General features: G+C 36.1%; 1 protein-coding gene and 1 pseudogene across 7 annotated transcripts in view; both read right to left on the bottom strand.

The window, feature by feature from the left end:
* The window catches only part of CEP350 (centrosomal protein 350), a 173,347-nt gene that overhangs the window by 68,932 nt on the left and 86,187 nt on the right, over nt 1-18,228 (bottom strand). For 6 of the 7 annotated variants that reach the window (XM_074222164.1, XM_074222162.1, XM_074222167.1 and 3 more), the window contains 4 exons: nt 12,771-12,907; nt 11,462-11,584; nt 7,538-7,701; nt 4,105-4,301 (listed from right to left, as the gene is read on the bottom strand). In XM_074222164.1, coding sequence (XP_074078265.1) covers nt 4,105-4,301; nt 7,538-7,701; nt 11,462-11,584; nt 12,771-12,907 — 621 coding nt within the window. The remainder of the gene's footprint in view (nt 1-4,104; nt 4,302-7,537; nt 7,702-11,461; nt 11,585-12,770; nt 12,908-18,228) is intronic. The other variant, XM_074222168.1, reaches the window with a different exon arrangement.
* Nucleotides 12,914-16,719, bottom strand: LOC141512849 (myc box-dependent-interacting protein 1 pseudogene; annotated as a pseudogene).

The raw sequence follows: 18,228 nt of genomic DNA, 5'->3' as shown, positions 1-18,228 counted from the left end.
CATACTACTGCTTTCTTTGATCTCTCTCTCTCTCTCTCTCTCTCTCTCTCTCTCTCTCTCTCTCTCTCTCTCTCTCTGCCCCCCCCCCCCACTTTGGGCTCCTGTCAATTTACAAAAGTTGTTCATCACAACTTTGGATTGCAATATCTCCTCACTCCCATCCATTCAGAATGTTTCTCTTTCTTCAAGGCTCATTTCAGATGACATTCCCTTCATGAAAACTTCTTTTACCTCTTATTATTAGTGTCCTCTCCCTCCTGAAATTAGTTTAAAGTGACTTAGCTGAGTATATATTATATCTAGCCATCCTCCTTCCTTTCTCCAAAAGTAGAATGTACTGTAGAGACTTTTTGGCATTTCATCAAAGCCTTGCATAGTGTTTTACAAAGAATACAGAGACACTTAGTAAATGTTTGTTGTCTGTAATAATTATAACCTGTCAATGGAAATTTTACTGTCTCTCAAATCTGTTCCATATCAAAGTGTGATGCCAAACTCTCCCCTATTCCATGAAGATTAGGACACTGGAGTAGGTGGCAATGAATTTTCAGGTATACCGTCACTAACGTATCATTTAAGCCCACACCATCATTTATTTAGTCATGATTAAGATGGCTTTTATTATGCAAGGGATAACTGAATTTAATCTCTGGTTACACAGCTCCCTCTAGTTACAGCACAATACCGATGCCATGGATTTCATTCCCATGTGGGACACTGATCATGAAGGTATACAAATGCAGAATAATCTTGAAAATAAATAGAAACCACCAAAGGGATATGATGAGAGAATGATAATAGATGGATCAATGGAAATCCATTTTTGTCTAAAATAGAGGGGTAAAAAATGCAAAATCCATCTCTGTATCTCATAACATTCAAATACAGACTAAATTTTAAAATCAAATCTTTCAAAAGTACAAACTTACTATAAGTGTATTATAAAAAACAAACTCTACAAAATTAGCATGTTAAAATTAATGAGGCAGAGGTAAGAAAGCTGTTTTTTTGAAAGTTAAAGAAATTTTTGATACATAAAAAAATATGGCTTCATAACAAGTTCAAAGGAATCAAATAGGATGAAATAACTAACAAAGACAAAGATAGAAAGTTGAACTTGAGCTTTCTATAGCTGATGAGAAGTCTATTGAAGATGATCACTATTACTTTTATTCCTCTTCCCCCTCCTTGCATCCCTTCCTACCCTCATAGATATCATCTTTTATTCTATTAGGGCACTGAGATTCAAAGTCTGGAAATTCCAGTATTCCATAGGATTTAATGCTCCTGCCTCTCTTCCCCACCTATTTTTATATCTTGATATTGAACAACACCAGCAACACCAGCTTTATATATCTACAAAAAGCAAACAGGTTGCTCTAAGACAAAGTGCAAACTTTTTGCAGGGGAGAATTATAAGGACTCTTTTCCTGTCATCCATTACCATTACATCTCTCATATAGTTCGTCTCTGTGTACTCACACAGCTATCACCATAGCTGAGGTTCTTTACACCTCAAGAGGACTACCAAGGCCTTCTAGATGGTTTCCCTGTCTCAAGTCTCTACTCCAGTCCATCTTGTGATTGTCACATGTATTTTCCTTAAGTGATCGGATCACATGACTCCCCCACTCAACCAACTCCAGTGGCTTCCTATTGCCTCTAAAATAAAACACCAATGTCTTTCTCTAGTTTTATAGACTACACAACCTGGTCACAACCTCTCTTTCCAGTTTCACTGGATATACATTCCCCCTCTGACACTCAGTACAGTCAAACTGACCTTCCCTCTGTTCTTATTTACACTCACTGATATTATTCCAAGGCAAAGAACATGGAAACAATTAAATAAAAACACATTGTAAATACAAAATTTCAAAAGAGGAAGTGTCAATAACTAAGGAGGATAAAAAAAGGATTTGTGTAGGACATGGCACCTGAAACTCTGAAGGAAGCTGTTCTGATCATTAATCATTAAGTGATTAAACAACAGAATAAGCAACTGCATTTTGATAGGGAGAGAAAAGGGAACCATGTCTTTTTACAGATGCCCCATTCAAATCGTTAAGAAAAAAATAATTTTTACGTGGGAAGGTTTAGTGCTTAAAGGTGAGGCGGCTAGTCCAGAAGATTCAATTAAACTCAAATAAATGTATAATCAAATTAAATTTGTAATATTCCAAATCTTTTGTTCCACAGCATGTGAACAGATGATATAAAATATTCAACTCAAATAAAGGTTGGTGGAGCTACAGAATAATTCCTAATCTCACAGATATGAGGCTTCCCTTTCCCTCTTCTTCTTAATCAAACTGATGTGAGGTTTTCCTAATCCTCTACCTACATTGTTAGCTATTATTCTTCACTCCTGTTCTGCCTCATTAAAATTACTTTGCACACGTGTTCTATTTACTTATCTATGTTTGTGTTATTTCCTTGGTTTTCATTTTTGTGCTTCTAGCTTTGCTATCTTACACAGGGTCAGAATCAATAAAAGTTCTTTAAAATGAACTAAGAACATAGTACCATCCAAAATAACAATTAGTTCTGATAACCCATAGCTTTTTTCATCCTACAAGTGAAGAGAGTTTTAAGCAAATTGGTGGGAGGCATTTTCCTCAAGACAAACACGTCTTACAATGAAATGCCTACTGTTTGTCTTGCTTCCTTTGTCACTTGAGCCTTCCCCAGTCACTACAATGGGAACCCCCCCACCCACCCAGCTGCCAGGAGTCCTTTTTCTTCTTCCTTTGGTACAAGTCTCAGGATGAAGTCAGAGATTGGATTCTCTGGCAGATCTTGGGTTCAATGTTACTCTTAGAACTATAACTTGGAGGGGGGGCAGCTAGGTGGATAAAGCACCGGCCCTGGAGTCTGGAGTACCTGGATTCAAATCTGGTCTCAGACACTTAATAATTACCTAGCTGTGTGGCCTTGGGCAAGCCACTTAACCCCATTTGCCTTACAAAAAAAAAAAAAACCTAAAAAAAAAAGAACTATAACTTAGTTACATTAGAAATTAAACAGGCTTTTTGAATGGAATCTAAACTTCATTTAAAATTTTTTTTTCTTAAGGAAAAATTCATGCCCAATTCCAGATTTTTAGAACATAATCTATTAATAAGCAATCTATTAATAATCTATTAGATTAATCAGTTAATTAACTATAATAGATTAATAATGATATGAATTTATAAACAAGATAAATTAATTATCAACTACTCACTCTGAATTATTTTATAGGATTCCTTTCTATGTGATCACCCTTTCCTGCATTTTATACTGTAATTAATTTTATAAAATTTTAGCTTAGAACCATTGTGCTTGGAAAAAATAATAAATGTTTGATGAATGATTAATACATATTATGTGAAAGTCTATTTATCTTGAACAGGCACAATGTACATCATTAGCCCTGTTAAATAACAACCTAAGACACCTAAATAACAACCTAAGAAGTTGAGGTAAATTCCTCAGGTCCTAGTTCTCACATTCCTTAGAGCAATACTCTTCTCAGAATCATTTCTGACCAAACACTTCAAAAGGTTCATAAACACAATTTTGCAATGGTCAAAATTCAATTCTGAAATATAATATAAAATTGTTAAGTACAGATATTAACAATCATATGAATCTGAGTTTGAATTTAGAGAAGGGGAAGCTAGGTGGCGCAGTGGATAAAGCACCAGCCCTGGAGTCAGGAGGATCTGAGTTCAAATTTGGTCTCAGACACTTAATAACTACCTAGCTGTGTGACCTTGGGCAAGCCACTTTAACCCCATTGCCTTGCAAAAAACCTAAAAAAAAAAAAAGTCACAATATCTTGAATTTAGAGAAAAGAAATGTTTTTAATTGCTCAATCTAGCCCTTGAAATACTTTTATTATATCTTACCACTAATATGAACCAATTATGTGCATTAAATTAATAGATTTTTTCTACAGAGTATTTAAATCAACTTAGGCACTCAAATATCCCTACATATGTAATTTTCCTTTGAATCTATCAAGGTGGACAACTCATTCTAAATTCACATACAATAATTAATATTGCACCTTTGAGAACACTTATCCATAAAGTACAGACATGAGAAAAAGCAATTTACTTTGACAGAAGATAGAGCAGTCTTTTCTGGGGAGGCTTCTTCATCAGAATCATCACGGTGGCCCCTTTTCTTTTCCATGTTAAATCGACGATGACTCTCTGAGGGTAGTAAAGACCTAAAAGACTTTTCTTCTATTTCATCTTCTGTCATAGACTCATCAAATTTGAGGGAATACTCAGTTGCAATAGAAGTTGAGTCTAAAGAAGACAAAGAAAAAAGGTAGATTTTTACCATTCTATGACACAGAGTTCTCAGCACATTTAGCTTTTTAATGGATTTATTACCAGTTATTAACAAAAGACACAAGAGAATAAAAAAAATGAATACCCAAAACTTCCTAGGAGAAATTATTATGTGACTGAAATTTTAATTACTACAGAGTGAGGTATTTTGAGAATTCAGAGGATAAGCAGACAAATTCACTGAAATCAAACTTAAATCATAATAACAATATTGAAATTAAAAATATTTTTAATACAGAAACTTTAATCTAGATAAGATAATTTTCAAAAGAGAATTTTCTAATAAAAAAAATGCTTATTTGGTTGAAATATTTGAACCATTTTTGATGGAGATCTTTCTAAAATATTTATCAAATTTTCTCCCTTTTAAAATCAAGTATACTAAATTTTACTTTAAGAAAGTGCCTACAACTAGGCACTTACAATTTATTTTCTGCTTTGAATTCAGGGTTAGTTTTTTTTTCTTTCTTTCATAGTAGGTTGTCAGGATTATAGCCATAGTCAATTTTTGTTGTTTCACAACATTTTGCATCTATATCTCCCCTTTTCTTCACTCACACAACTACCACCCCACTACCGAACAGATCCAACACCTCTCCAATGAACCATTGCAGTAACTTTTTCACTGATCTTTCTATCTCATTTCAATTCATCTTCTACTAGTTGCCAAAGTAGCTTTCCTAACACTTGAGTCTGACCATGTCATCTATCTACTCCAAAATCTTCACAGCCATGTTCTTTACTATTTTTCCAATCTTTTATATTTTACTCCCTTCCATAGACTTTTACAATATAGATACAAAGGTGTAATTGTTATTTCCTTGATAATACTTTATTTCCTGATTGTGCCTATGTAGTCTTCCCCTTTCCATGCCTGAAATATATTCACTCTTCACACCTGCTTCTTAAATTTCCTTAGCTTTCTTCAAGTCATGGCTCAACTCCTACCTTCCACAGGAAGCCTTTCCTGTTTCTAACTTAGCCCAGGTCAAGTGATTAAGGGAGACTTCACACAGTAACCCTCTCACTTAAATCCAGTTCACTTTTATGTCATGGCATCACACCCGTGATGTCATGGTGCTCTTTGAGAACAAAGGACAAACAATAACAAAACCCACCAAAGCAGGGGATGAATAGGTCTTCTCTGAATATAGAGCTTTACAAGTCATAACTCCATTAAAATAAGCTCCTTGAGGTCAGGGATAAGGTTTGTGATTTTCTTTGTACCACCAAGCACAGAGCCTGGCATGACGTAGACATATGCTGTGGATTGACTGGAGCAGCATACTTGGATGCTTTTGGACTCACAGTGTGTGCTTATTTTTGGAGAGGTGAAATTTGACTTACCTAAACAGATCATGTCATATGGACAATTTTCCAGTTTTTCCCCTAGCAAGTTTCACCACCAAATATTATAGTATTTTATTAGTTTGTCAAGACACACTGGACTCCCAGCAGGTTGCAATTTTGAATTGCTGATGAAACACAGTACTTACTGAACAATGAACATGGTATCAGAATACCTGGCTTAAAATCTCAGTTCCATGACTTATTTATTGTGTCACCTTGGAACAAGTTAAAATTCACTGAATTTGTTTGGATGACAGTAGTTTTTAAGATAATCTAGACCAATTTAAGCACTCAGAACACAAGAAAACTGAAGCCAAGGGTGAGAAAAGCAATTCACCCAACGTCATTCATTAAACCTTCACCCAAAGTCATTCCACAAATTAATGTCAAACTTTATACAAGAACATATCCAGTTCTCTTTCCAATCCCAGATGCTCACTTAAGTTACCTATCTCTCAGGATTTTAATTTCCTCATGTGAAAAATGAAGATAATCAAACCTGTAATGGCACCCTCACAGGATTATATCAAGAATCAGGAGATCACATTTGTGATAGAAACACAAAAATACTTACAATTACTATGAAACAAAACACAACTGTCATATTATTTGTTCATCTCAGCAGTACAATGCAAAGATAATTCTAAAAGATGTGTTAGAAAATGTCATCAGAATGCAAATCAAAACACAGTATTTTCACTTTTTTAAAAATGTTTTGTTTTTTTCTCACATGACCTTTCCCTTTTGTTCTAATTCTTCTTTCACAGTATGACTAATATGGAAATATGTTTGACACAACTGTACATGAATAATCTCTCAAATTACTTACTGTCATGGGGAGGACAGAGGGATCAGAGGGAGGTAGAAAAAATTGGGACTCAAAATACTACAGAAAATGAATATTGAAAATACTTTACATGTATTTGGAAAAAATAAAATTATAATTAAAAGAAAAAAAGAACCAGCAATATGTATAAAAGCCAAACATTTTAATTTCATTTGCTTTAAAGAATTAAAGAAATTAAAACTTAAAATTAGAATTCCCCTGCTCACAATTATTTTAATTATTCCAAATTAAATATTTGCCATTATTACTTATTCCAATACAAAATTTTTCTTCTGGTTAAACTAAACAAGAATAATTTGGGTTCTATATTTTCATTCGTTGAATTCTACAGTGATTTTTGGAAATCATCAATTGCAAGAAAAATATGCCAAGATATTATGTGGTATTCCCTAGATTATCATATACAAATGCTATCTTTGTGAGCTACGTATTTAACTGAACATAGGGGGTGTTGACATTCCAGGCCAATTCTAGAACTCACTACTTTGTCTTAGTTTTCTTAATTATCATTATGCTCTATTCAGGATTTCTAAAAATAGATGTTTCATTGCTTAAGTATATCTGGAAAATAAAAGCAACTTAAATTTAGTCACCACTGTGGCTAATCTGACAATTAACATTAGAGAAGAAACTATAGCTTTATTATTTGTTAAGAATTATAATGAAATCTTCCTTGTATGATATCAACTATCCAAAATATACTCCCAATGCCCACCCTTGAGCAATAATAGAGAACTGTGAGATAAATGGCTGAATATTTAATATCGTCTGTTACCTGAGTTTTTCCTCTAGATAAAACTAATTGGCTGCATCTGGCCAGTACTGGATCAAAATCACATCTTGTTCCACATTAGCAACAAACTCCAACCAATTGATATAACACATTCAGGTGAAAATGAAAGCAATGTCTAACATTGTATCCAAGGGTTTATAAAGAAGGCTCAAATTAAAAAAAATAACTCAAGGATTTAGTGATAATGTAGAAATGAGTTACCTTTCTCATCAGGCAATGATGGAATGCTATCACTCTGCAAAGAATCATCCACAGCAGTATGAACTTGTTCTTCAATAGAACTCTCTATCTTTTCAGAGGCAAATTTCTTATCATTTTCCTTAGACAACAGAACTGAAGTGCTTTCTTGGTGGCTGTTACTACTTCTGCTCCATGGATTTTTAGGAAAGCAAAATTAATAAACAAACAAAATTTAAGTTAATTAAATGATGTCCTTGAACGCACCATAAAATGAATGAAAATGCAAAATACCAAATTTCAAAAGTTACAATGCCTTTGTTTTTCCCTATCAGCCTGAAAGTAGCTAATGAAATCCAACAGCAATTTATTAAGTACCTACTGTGTACTATAGATTTGTATCTATACTATATATTTGTATCTGTAGTATCTATTTTATTTGTATAAAAACTAGTCCTAAAAAATTTGGGAGCTGTGAAAGAAAAGAGGATGATTTCTCAACAAGGAAATAAAAAAAGGAGATAACCATTCTGAGAACCTTTTTAAAAATGTTAGTAAAGGGGCAGCTAGGTGGTGCAGTGGATAGAGCACTGGCCCTGGAGTCAGGAGGACCTGAGTTCAAATCAGAGCTCAGACAATTACTAACTACCTAGCTATGTGATCCTGGGCACGTCACTTAATCCCATTGCCTTGCAAAAAAAAAAAGTGTTAGGAAAAAATAATGCATGCAATACAAAGATTTTCTACCATCATGGCTGGTGCCCAGGATATTTAGTTTTACTATAGCTTGATCATGAAGATAGTCTAGTCTTTGCTTGACTAGTAGATACCTTCTATGGAAAAACAGCATGCTACATTTGTACCACACGGAATTGCTGTGTGGATCAAATGAAGCAATATGAGTATAAAGAACTTTATAGTAAATTTTTAAGTACTACCTAACCAATATAAATAACATTTTTTTTATTATGACTTTTATTTCAGAGTAAAATGGTAAAGGGAAGTGTCATTGGGTCATTTTAGTTGTGTCCAACTCTAGGTCCCAGGTCTTGCCAAAGACATTGGGATGGTTTGTTATTTCCTTCTCCAGCTCATTTTACAGATGAGGAAACTCTGTAATAAGTCTTGGTGTGCTTGGTTGATAATACGCTATATATAGCTTGTTTACATCTGGGAGGTGTCTCTCTTCATTACCTTTTTTTAAGGCAATGAGCTATAAACCAAATACTTTGGAGAAGTCAGTAGGCTATGATTTTTTTTTCTTTTTTTTAGTTTTTGCAAGGCAAACGGGATTAAGTGGCTTGCCCAAGGCCACACAGCTAGGTAATTATTAAGTGTCTGAGACCGGATTTGAACCCAGGTACTCCTGACTCCAAGGCCAGTGCTTTATCCACTACACCACCTAGCCACCCCAAAGTAGGCTATAATTAACAGTAATATTGAATATTAATGCTTAAAAGAGAAGTCCTTCTTTCAGGAAGATGCTCAGGGTCATTAAGAACACAGAATAATTTCCCCAAAATAGCCCAGTTAAAATTTCCTTTTATTTAATTCCGGGCACAATTCAAAGTTCACCTACAGTATCTATTCATGATGACAGAATGAACAAAGTATTAACTAAGCTCTTACAAAGTACAAAAGCCTGAGCTAAGTGCTGCAAATACAAACAGGCATGCACATTTAATGGGGAAGACAACACATATGGAAACAGATAAAAGGTCCCATAATCCTCAGGGTGTAGCAGTAAAACCTCTAAAAAATCATGCCTGTTTCTCTTATTGAAACATTTGACAATAATAAAGACCTTATGGCTGGGATGCACCTCCTCAGGACACTTCTCAGAATGATGACTGAAAGCCCTGGGTTGTCCTGGATTATAATAGTTGGTGAGGGCAGCCATGAAGTCTAGTCTGGAGGCAGGACTAGTGGTCTGGGGGAATGCTGTACTCTCAGCCTATCAGAGGCCACTGAACAAGTGCTTTTGCTGATGCTGATGAGAAAAAGGAGTCTCTTCACCACAATTTCTCCCCCCATTAATAGTTGTGACAGCTGGGCTGGAAGAAGATCTTATTGTTTGGGGAACACTGCTATTCCCAAGCTCTTGGGCTCTATCTATCAGGATGTGAGAGGAACTGGTGGTCAAAATGGTGGCGGAGACACTTGCTGGGCCCATGCTGCCTGTCTCTCCTTACATATGTTTCTCTGCTCCCCTTCTCGTTTTCTCAAAATGCTTTGACATTCCCTATTTTCTCATTCTTTACTCCTACCTTTAAAAAAGAGATGACTCTTCCCTTTGACAAAGATCATACTTCAGTCAGTCTTTATCAGAAGCCTACTTTATGCCAGGCACTATGAAGAGCACTGGGGATACAATACAAGGTACTAAAGCAGTCTGCTCTCAAGGAGCTCAAACTCTAATCGGGGAGACAACATGTAAACAACTGAATCCAATAAAGGAAAGACACATACAGAGGTACCAAAGTGGCACAACAGCTAGAGCATCGGCCCTGGAGTCAGGAGGACCTGAATTCAATGTGACCTTGGACAAGTCACTTAACTTCACTGCCTTGCAAAAAAAAAAAAAGATTTTATATATATAATAAACTAGGGGCAATCTCAGAAGGCAAACAGCAAAATTAAGAATTAAGAAAGGCTTCTTGTAAGAGAGACTTAGCTAAGACTTCAGAGTTGGGGAAATGGAGTAATACATTACAAAAATGACCAGGAGACTGTCACTAGATCACAAAATAGATATGGTGGAGTAAGATGAAAGAAAACTTGCCAGGTTATGAAGAGCTTTGAAAGGCAGAGGAATTTTTAGTTGATCTTGAGGATACTATGGAGTATTCTACACGATGCCTTTCCTGATCCCCTAAACCATTAGTGCTCACTCCCAACTTACTCTACATTTATTTTATGCACATCAGCCTGTAGTCACTTGAGTTTTTTTTTTTTAATTTTGCTTTTGGCTTTTTTGTGTGTGCAGATAATTTGAGCAAACACTTCTGAGTTATTATGGTTCTCATTTAGGAGACTGGATATTACTGGAATTAATGTAATCAGCTAAATGTGAATGAGAATATCCTAAAGACTTTTATCATCTATCATCTATTCCATTTGAACTCTGCCCTGGAAATACTTCATGAAACTGGGAAACATCCTCGATGGGCACATATATTCAATATGTTATGCTTTATGTGAAATTTATAAATCAAAATGTCAGTTCTTAAATATTTCAAAGAATCATACATGATTTTAATCAATTCAAAAGAAGACACCTTGATGATGAGTCTCTCAGGAAGCACCTTGTTCTGCCTAATTAAACTATTTTTATAGTCAAGATACAAAATGTTTCTTTTACTATCTATACCTTTAAGTTAAGTGGATGACTGAAAAAATGTGGGATATACTATGAAATATAATCTGTAAAAGTCTGGATGTTCCCTTCTTAAAGCTTGATCAACAATGTCTAAATATGAATGTAGACTGCACTCATCAAGAGTAAAATGAGAAAACAGATATGTGGCACCAAAGTTATTGACATCTTCTTGAATGATTTTTATGGATAATAATAAAGTCTGTGGTTTTTTCCAAAATCTCGAAATTCCCTTGAAACTTGAAAAAATAACCTCAGACATGGGCCTTCTCTGTATAAATGTGATCTGATCCAGTGGCTCTTCCCACTTCCATATTCAGCACAGGGGGACTGATATTACTCAAAAACCTTGAGTTTAAATCTGATCTCTGCTTATGCCATCAGGGACAAGTCACTTAATCTTCCAGTGTCCTAGGCAATTCTCTAAGACTAGAAATTGCTAATCAGGTGCCAATTTTCATTGGTAGAGTCATTTCTCAACAATGAAATCATAAGTCCACTCTACCCTCCCAATATTCCTTATTTAATGTTACAATATTATTATAAAATAAAGTTGAACTATTTTCCTTTACCTTTGAACATGAGTCTTAGATTTTGAGGCCTCTGAATAACTATCAAAAGATGGGGAATATTTTTGATTTTTTGAGTCAGATGTCTCCTCTTTACTCTGAGAAAGTACAACAGATTCACTTTTCCTATCAAAAAAGAAATAGGAAAAATCTCTTTAGGAAGAAAAAGGTTTTTAACTTTGTTTAAAAGTAGCATAAAATTGGGGCAGCGAGGTGGCATGGTGGATATAGCATCGACCCTTGATTCAGGAGAAGCTGAGTTCAAATCTAACCTCAAACTCTTGATATTTACCAGGTGAGTGACCTTGGGCAAGTCATTTAACCCCACAGCCTTGTCCCCCCCCCCCAAAAAAAGGAGTATAAAATTAAAAGGATGGAAAGAACTGCATACATAACATAAAACCAAAGATAGACCAAACCAAAAAAAAAAAAAATCAAAACAAATTAATGAATAAATTCCAGAGAATCAAAGAGGAACAAAAGATGATGATTTTGAATGGGTTAAAAGCATATTCTTCAACAAGAGCATTAATGTATATAAAAAACAATTCATAGCCATACCACTGTTTCCCATCACTCTATAGGCACTACATTAGCTAAGCACAGACAGAATTTCAATTAAACAAAGATAATGCCATAATACCTGGCATCCACTTTCCACAAGGAAGACATTGACAGACAGAATGACAATAAAAATACAAACTAGTTTAATATTTTTGGTTACATATCTATATCATAAGCTTACTATATCGTCTTCTCTGAAAAATTTTAGGTTAAGTAACTTTAGCAGATTTCCTAAATTGTTAACACCTGACCAAAAAAAGTCCAGTTAATAATTAGGCAAAACAATCATAGTGATAAATCTGTGATACTATGTTTCATAAACTTAATGCACTGAGAACATTTTTGCACATCCTAGAACATTTGTTTCATTTGTTTGTTTTTACATTTAATTAACTTATTTTTCTCAATTACATGTAAACAAAAATTTTACCATTTTTTAAAAAAATTTTGAATTCCAAATTCTCCCTCCTTGAGAAGGCAAGCAATTTTATATAGATCATACATGTGTAGTTATATAAAACATTTTCACATTAGGCCACATTTCAAAAGAAAATGTAGATCAAAAAATCCCAAAAATAAGGAAACTACCAAAGTGCTGAGAATATCATATACAACAATTCATGATCTAAACTGAATTGATAAAATGGATAGTTTTTTACAAACTACCTTCATTTCAACTACTTAAAGATATTAATAATTTCCAGGAATAAAAAGATTTTTAAAAGATTAATAGAGTAAATAATATTACCTGTCTGTATCAGTTCTGGCTCTCAACTGTTTCATGAACTCTGAATGCTGTTGCCGCTGGTGATCAATAAGAACTGCTATTGGTGCTGCTGAAGCTGTGACAGCATCTGCTATCTGGTTTCGTGTCAATTCTGTCATCTACAGATGGGATCATAAAAACAAAAAGTAAAGAGTAAATGAAGATAACTGACAATATTATAATAAAACTATATCACACCTCTTAAGGAAAGAAATATCTACTGATCTGCTGTGCAACTTGGGAACAAGGCATTTAACCTCTGTCAGTTATGGGATCTTTATCTGTCAAATGATCTCTCATCTAGCTCTGAATGTAAGATCCCATGAGTTAAATTCTACCTGATCCATAGAACCCCTAGATCAACTCAGTTAGAAGTGTTATCTTTTTCCCTTGACCTCTTTTCATTATTACTGTCTGTATTACTAATATTGGCAATTTATCATAAACTGCTTTATGAAAAAGAGTTGCTTTTGTTGCTCTTAAATCTATCCTCTCAGTCTCTCAGGTTTGCAACCTAAAAGCATCCTGGCTTCTTCACTATCTCTCATCCTTCTTCCCCCTCCCCCACCCCATTATCCAAGATTTGTCTTGACCATTTAATATTCAGAACATCTATTCAATACATCCCTTTCTTTACTCTGACACTGACTCAACTCTAGCCAAGCCCTCCTCACGTAATATCTGAACTACTGCCAAAGCCTACTTGTTGAATCTACCTGCCTCAAGACTCTCCTCATTCTACTCCATTCTCCATTCACCATTAAAGCAATTTTCCTGAAATACAGGTCTGATAACATCTCCTCCCACTCAATAAACTCCAGATTTCCTATTACCTTCAAGACCAAATAAAAACAATGCTTTGTTTAGAATTCAAAGACTTTCATAATCAAGTCCCCTTCTATTTTTTCCAGGTCCTTTATACCTCACTCTCCAATGTACTCTTTGATCAAATTGGCCTTCTAAGTATTCTATAAATAAGACATTCCATAAATGGGCTCCTGGCATTTTTCTCTGGCTGACCCCCATGCCAGGAATGCTCTCCTTCGTCTCCTCTAACTACTGACCTTCCCTTAATTTTCAACTAAAAGCCCTTCCTAAGCCCCCTTAATTCCAGTGCTTTCTGTCTTTTAACTATTTCATAACTATCCTATAAATACAAATATATATTTGCATTCTGTCTCCTCCATTAGACTCCTTTGAGAATACTGTCTTAAGCTTCTTCTTGTATCTCCAACATTCAGCTCAGTATCTGCACATAGAAGTGACTAATAAATGCTTAGTGAATTAATTGAAAATTTTCCCTTATAACATGTTCATATTATCCACCAAACTAGATAGTAAGCTTTTTTTAATAGCATTTTATTTTTTATCAATTCCATATCAAGAAAATTTTTAGTGTTCATTTTTTTTTGCAAGGCAATGGGGTTAAGTGGCTTGCCCAAGGCCACACGGCTAGGTAATTATTAAGTATTTAAGGTCGGATTTGAACTCAGGTACTCCTGACTCCAGGGCCAGTGTTCTATCCACTGTGCCACCCAGTCATTCCTTTAATATTCATTTTAACAAGATTTTGAATTCCAATTTTTCTCCCTCCCCCTCCTCTCACCTGAAAATGGTAGGCAGTTTGATATAGTTTATACATGTCAGATTGTAAGCTTTTAGATCATGTTCTATGTTGATTTTTTCCTACTGCTAATAGCACTTATATTAATACCTGATTCGCTGTAATATTTAATAACTTAATATTTTAATGATAATACGCCTAATGATAATCTATTCATTTTTATGGATAAACAGAAAATTGTTCATAATAGTGGATATTAATTAAACTTCCTTTTAGTCAAGTGAAATAAAAAGACTCCATATATTGAGAAAAGTGTTGAAAAGTATATTAATAAAATATCTACTCATCTGTTTTTCAAGGACCAATGTAGGTTAGTATAGAGGGTAACACCAGTGGGTCAGTCACCTGGTAATGAGTTTTGCACAGCAACCCATAAAATACAGAAAACCCAATTTTGCACAGCAACCCATAAAACAAAAATACAAAGTGGCACAGTCCTACATGGTTTCTTTTCCACTGCAGTTAACCATGACAAAGTGCTAGAAAGGGTACATAGGATACCAAGAATCACTTAGCTTTTAATCTGTCAAGATTTGAATGGAGAAAAAAAAATTTTTTTTAAATTAAAAAAAGATTTGAATGGAGTATTAAGCCTTCATTATATATAAAGCACTGTGTTAAGTATACTGGGTCTACAAATAGAAAAGAAAGTTTTCAAGAAGCTCACATTTTGGGGCAGGGGTTAGTTGATTTGCTTTTTTTCCTTGTAGTTTTATGGTGGCTTTTTTTTCCATTTAATACTGTACACTAGGTTTATTGTCAAACAGCAGAACAAATGTCCTAGTCAGTGGGGTTGGAGAAGGATCTTTGGAGCCAAGGTTAGAGGAAGGATTACCTGTAAACACCCAAGCCAACAGCAACTGCCAGCAAAATGGGCTTATGGTGTTCACCCTAGGATTGGGCCACAGTGGTTGGAAAGCATATATCCCCTGTAGTTTTTGTCCAACAAGGTCACTCTCCCACCCAGGTGAGTGTTCCCTGATCAAGGCTCACATGCTACTGAGAACTGAAGAAGGGTATTCTCAGTCCTGGAACTCAACTACAGGGATTCATCAGCTGTAAAATAATACTTTTATACATCATTCTGACAAATTTTGGCTGTCATTCATTATGTTTTTGTGGTTTCTGTTCTTCCTCTTCTTCACTGTGAAGTTCTCAGGAAAAACACCTCAGCATTTCTCAAGCTCCTTATGTTGATGCCAATCACTCTCCTTCAGCCAGCCTTCATCCTGCTCCTCTGGGTTCTCAAACGGAATCACCAGGACATCACCAGCCTTTAGTTGGAGTTAATCACTGTCAGTGACTGTGTAGTCATGCTGAGCCTGGACCTTGAACAGAAATCCTTAGAATTACTCCTCTTAGAAGGAGTACTGACCCTCCACAGTTCCATTCACAGTGGCTGGGAAGGTCTCTACCATCACAGCAGGTAGGGAGATAGAAGCCCCATCACTTTCCACCATCTCACTGGCTCCTTCAGCTACAGCCACTGATTTCATCCCTCCTGCCTCTGTCATATCTTCTGGCTGTGAGGGGGTGGTCACACTGATCTCAGAGACAAAACTGTCAACAAACAAGTTGATAATGTGCTCCTTTTGATTTCCTTTTGATGGAGTGTGTTTGGGAGGTGGTGGGACTGGTGGCCCTTTTCGAAGTTGAAACTGCAACTTGGGGATGGAAGCCCCAGGAGTGTCCAAGTTGGCTGGTTAAAGCTCGTGGTTGACTTTGATCTCAGGGGTGCCAGCTGGGGAACCATCAGGTGGTAGTGATGAGGGACTCTTGTTCCCTTTAGTGGGGGCATTGTTATGTGACTGGGCCTTGACAGTGAATGTGTTGCTGCCATGCTGCTTCTCCAGGCTCACCGGCACATCATTAAGGTTTTGGTTCAGCTTGCTTAACTCCTCATGAAAATACTCATCCAGACCAGCAATGCTCTGGAATGTGCTGACATAGAAACCAACATGGCTATTCCAAAGAGATGGCAACTCTTCCTACAAATCAATATTCAACTCCTCAAATACTTTCTGAGCTTTGATGAACTCTTCCTTCGCCTGATTTGGGAGCAGGTTACTTTGAGCCACAAGATGAGCTTGCAGTTTCCCTTGGCACTGGGGGGGGGGGGGGGGGTAAGCTTTCTCAAGCAGCGCAACATGCTTGACAATTTTGGTTTCATCCTTTTTAGAGGTCTGAAGAGACTCAAAATGGTGGTGGGCACTATCATAGTCCATCAATTTTCTCCCAAGCTTAGTCCACCAGTTTCTGATGAGAATCCATCCATAACAAGTCATTGTTTTCTGCTATTTTGTTTGTCTCCCCCCCCCCCCCCCCCTCTCTCTCTCTCTCTCTCTCTCTCTCTCCCTCCCTCTCTCTCTCTCTCTCTCTCTCTCTCTCTCTCTCTCTCTCTCTCTCTCTCTCTCTCTCTCTCTCTCTCTCTCGCCAATCTGGTTATCTTCTTAGAGCTCTGAGTCTTCAACAACCAATACCCTGTGCTCTCTTTCAGTCACAGAGCCCAAAAGGGAGAGAGTGGGAGAGAAAGGAAAAGGGAGAAGGGGGAAGGGCAGAGAAGGAGGAGAATGGGAGGAGGCAGAACCACCCCAGTCAGAAACAATGGTCATTGACACCCCCCCCCCCAGAAGCTCACATTCTAATGGAAAAACATTATCAGCATTGATATTCTAACTGTAAGAGTCAGTCCTACTGTCCTACTAGTGAGTAGATAGATATATTGCTGGAGGAACTGAACATATCAGTCTTAACATTCTTGCTATAAAAGCAAACCAAAAGAGATAAGGAAGCTACAACTCAATAGAAGTCTGGGTTACAAGTATTTCCTAAAGAAGGAAATTGGTGGAGCAAAGGAATTGGTGGAACATATGAAATTGGTGGAGCTAAGGAATTGGTGGAGCAGGTTTTACCAAACATCTAAAGGCAACAGGAAATACATATAGCAGATAAATTAAGGATAAGGACATTTGGGAATTAGGAAAATTGCTGGTAATTTTGAAGAGAGGAAATTTTGGAAAGAGACTGCAAAAGGCTGAGAAAAGAAATATGAACACAAACAAGCTTTTTCATAAAATTTGACAGAGAAAGGAAAAAAATTAGCTATAGCTGGTGGTAACATTAAGTGAAGGGTTTTTTAAAGGATAGAAGACTGTTTGAAGGCAGAAGGGAAAAGAAAAGAACTAGTGGAAAAGGAGAGGCTGACTGTCGGACAATCTTGCAAGAGAAGAGGAAAGAAAAGGGGATTAATTGCACATATAGAAAGCATTCATCTGGACAAGGGAAAGGACCAAGTCCTTATCTGAGACTGGGAAAAAAGTAGGGGAAAGGTTTTGTCAAAAGCTTTTCAGATAAAGATAAGGGTAAGAGGGACAAGGGAAGAGTTCTAATAAGAGACTGGAAAACAGGAGGGGAGAGGTTTTGTCAAAAGATTTTGAGATAAAGAGAAGTTAAGAGAGACCCTAAAGTGAATGAATGGTCTCAATCTTCTCAGAGGAAAAGGAATGTCCTTAGTTGAAAGGGAAGTATATAGAAAGGTTAAAGGAAGACAAAAGGGTTTGAAATAGCCTTCCTGGAGAGAAGACAGGGAATCAATTAAGAAGGAATAAAAGGACTGCTTTGTTAAAGAGAAGAGTCCATTGGAATTAGGTAACAAATCTAGAGTATACCCTATCAGCACCTTTATAGGACTTTGTCCAGCTCTACTCAACAATAAAAAATTAGGAGAGGAGTGGAGGCTGACCGGGGTTTGGCAAGAGATGAGTGGCAATAGGACAATGATTCTAGAGGAAAATATGGAATTATACTGGTTAATTA

This window comes from Macrotis lagotis, chromosome 2, assembly GCF_037893015.1.
Source record: "Macrotis lagotis isolate mMagLag1 chromosome 2, bilby.v1.9.chrom.fasta, whole genome shotgun sequence".
NCBI lineage: Eukaryota > Metazoa > Chordata > Mammalia > Peramelemorphia > Peramelidae > Macrotis > Macrotis lagotis.
The sequence above is the reverse complement of the archived record's forward strand: the minus strand, read 5'-3'. Positions and strand labels throughout refer to the sequence as shown.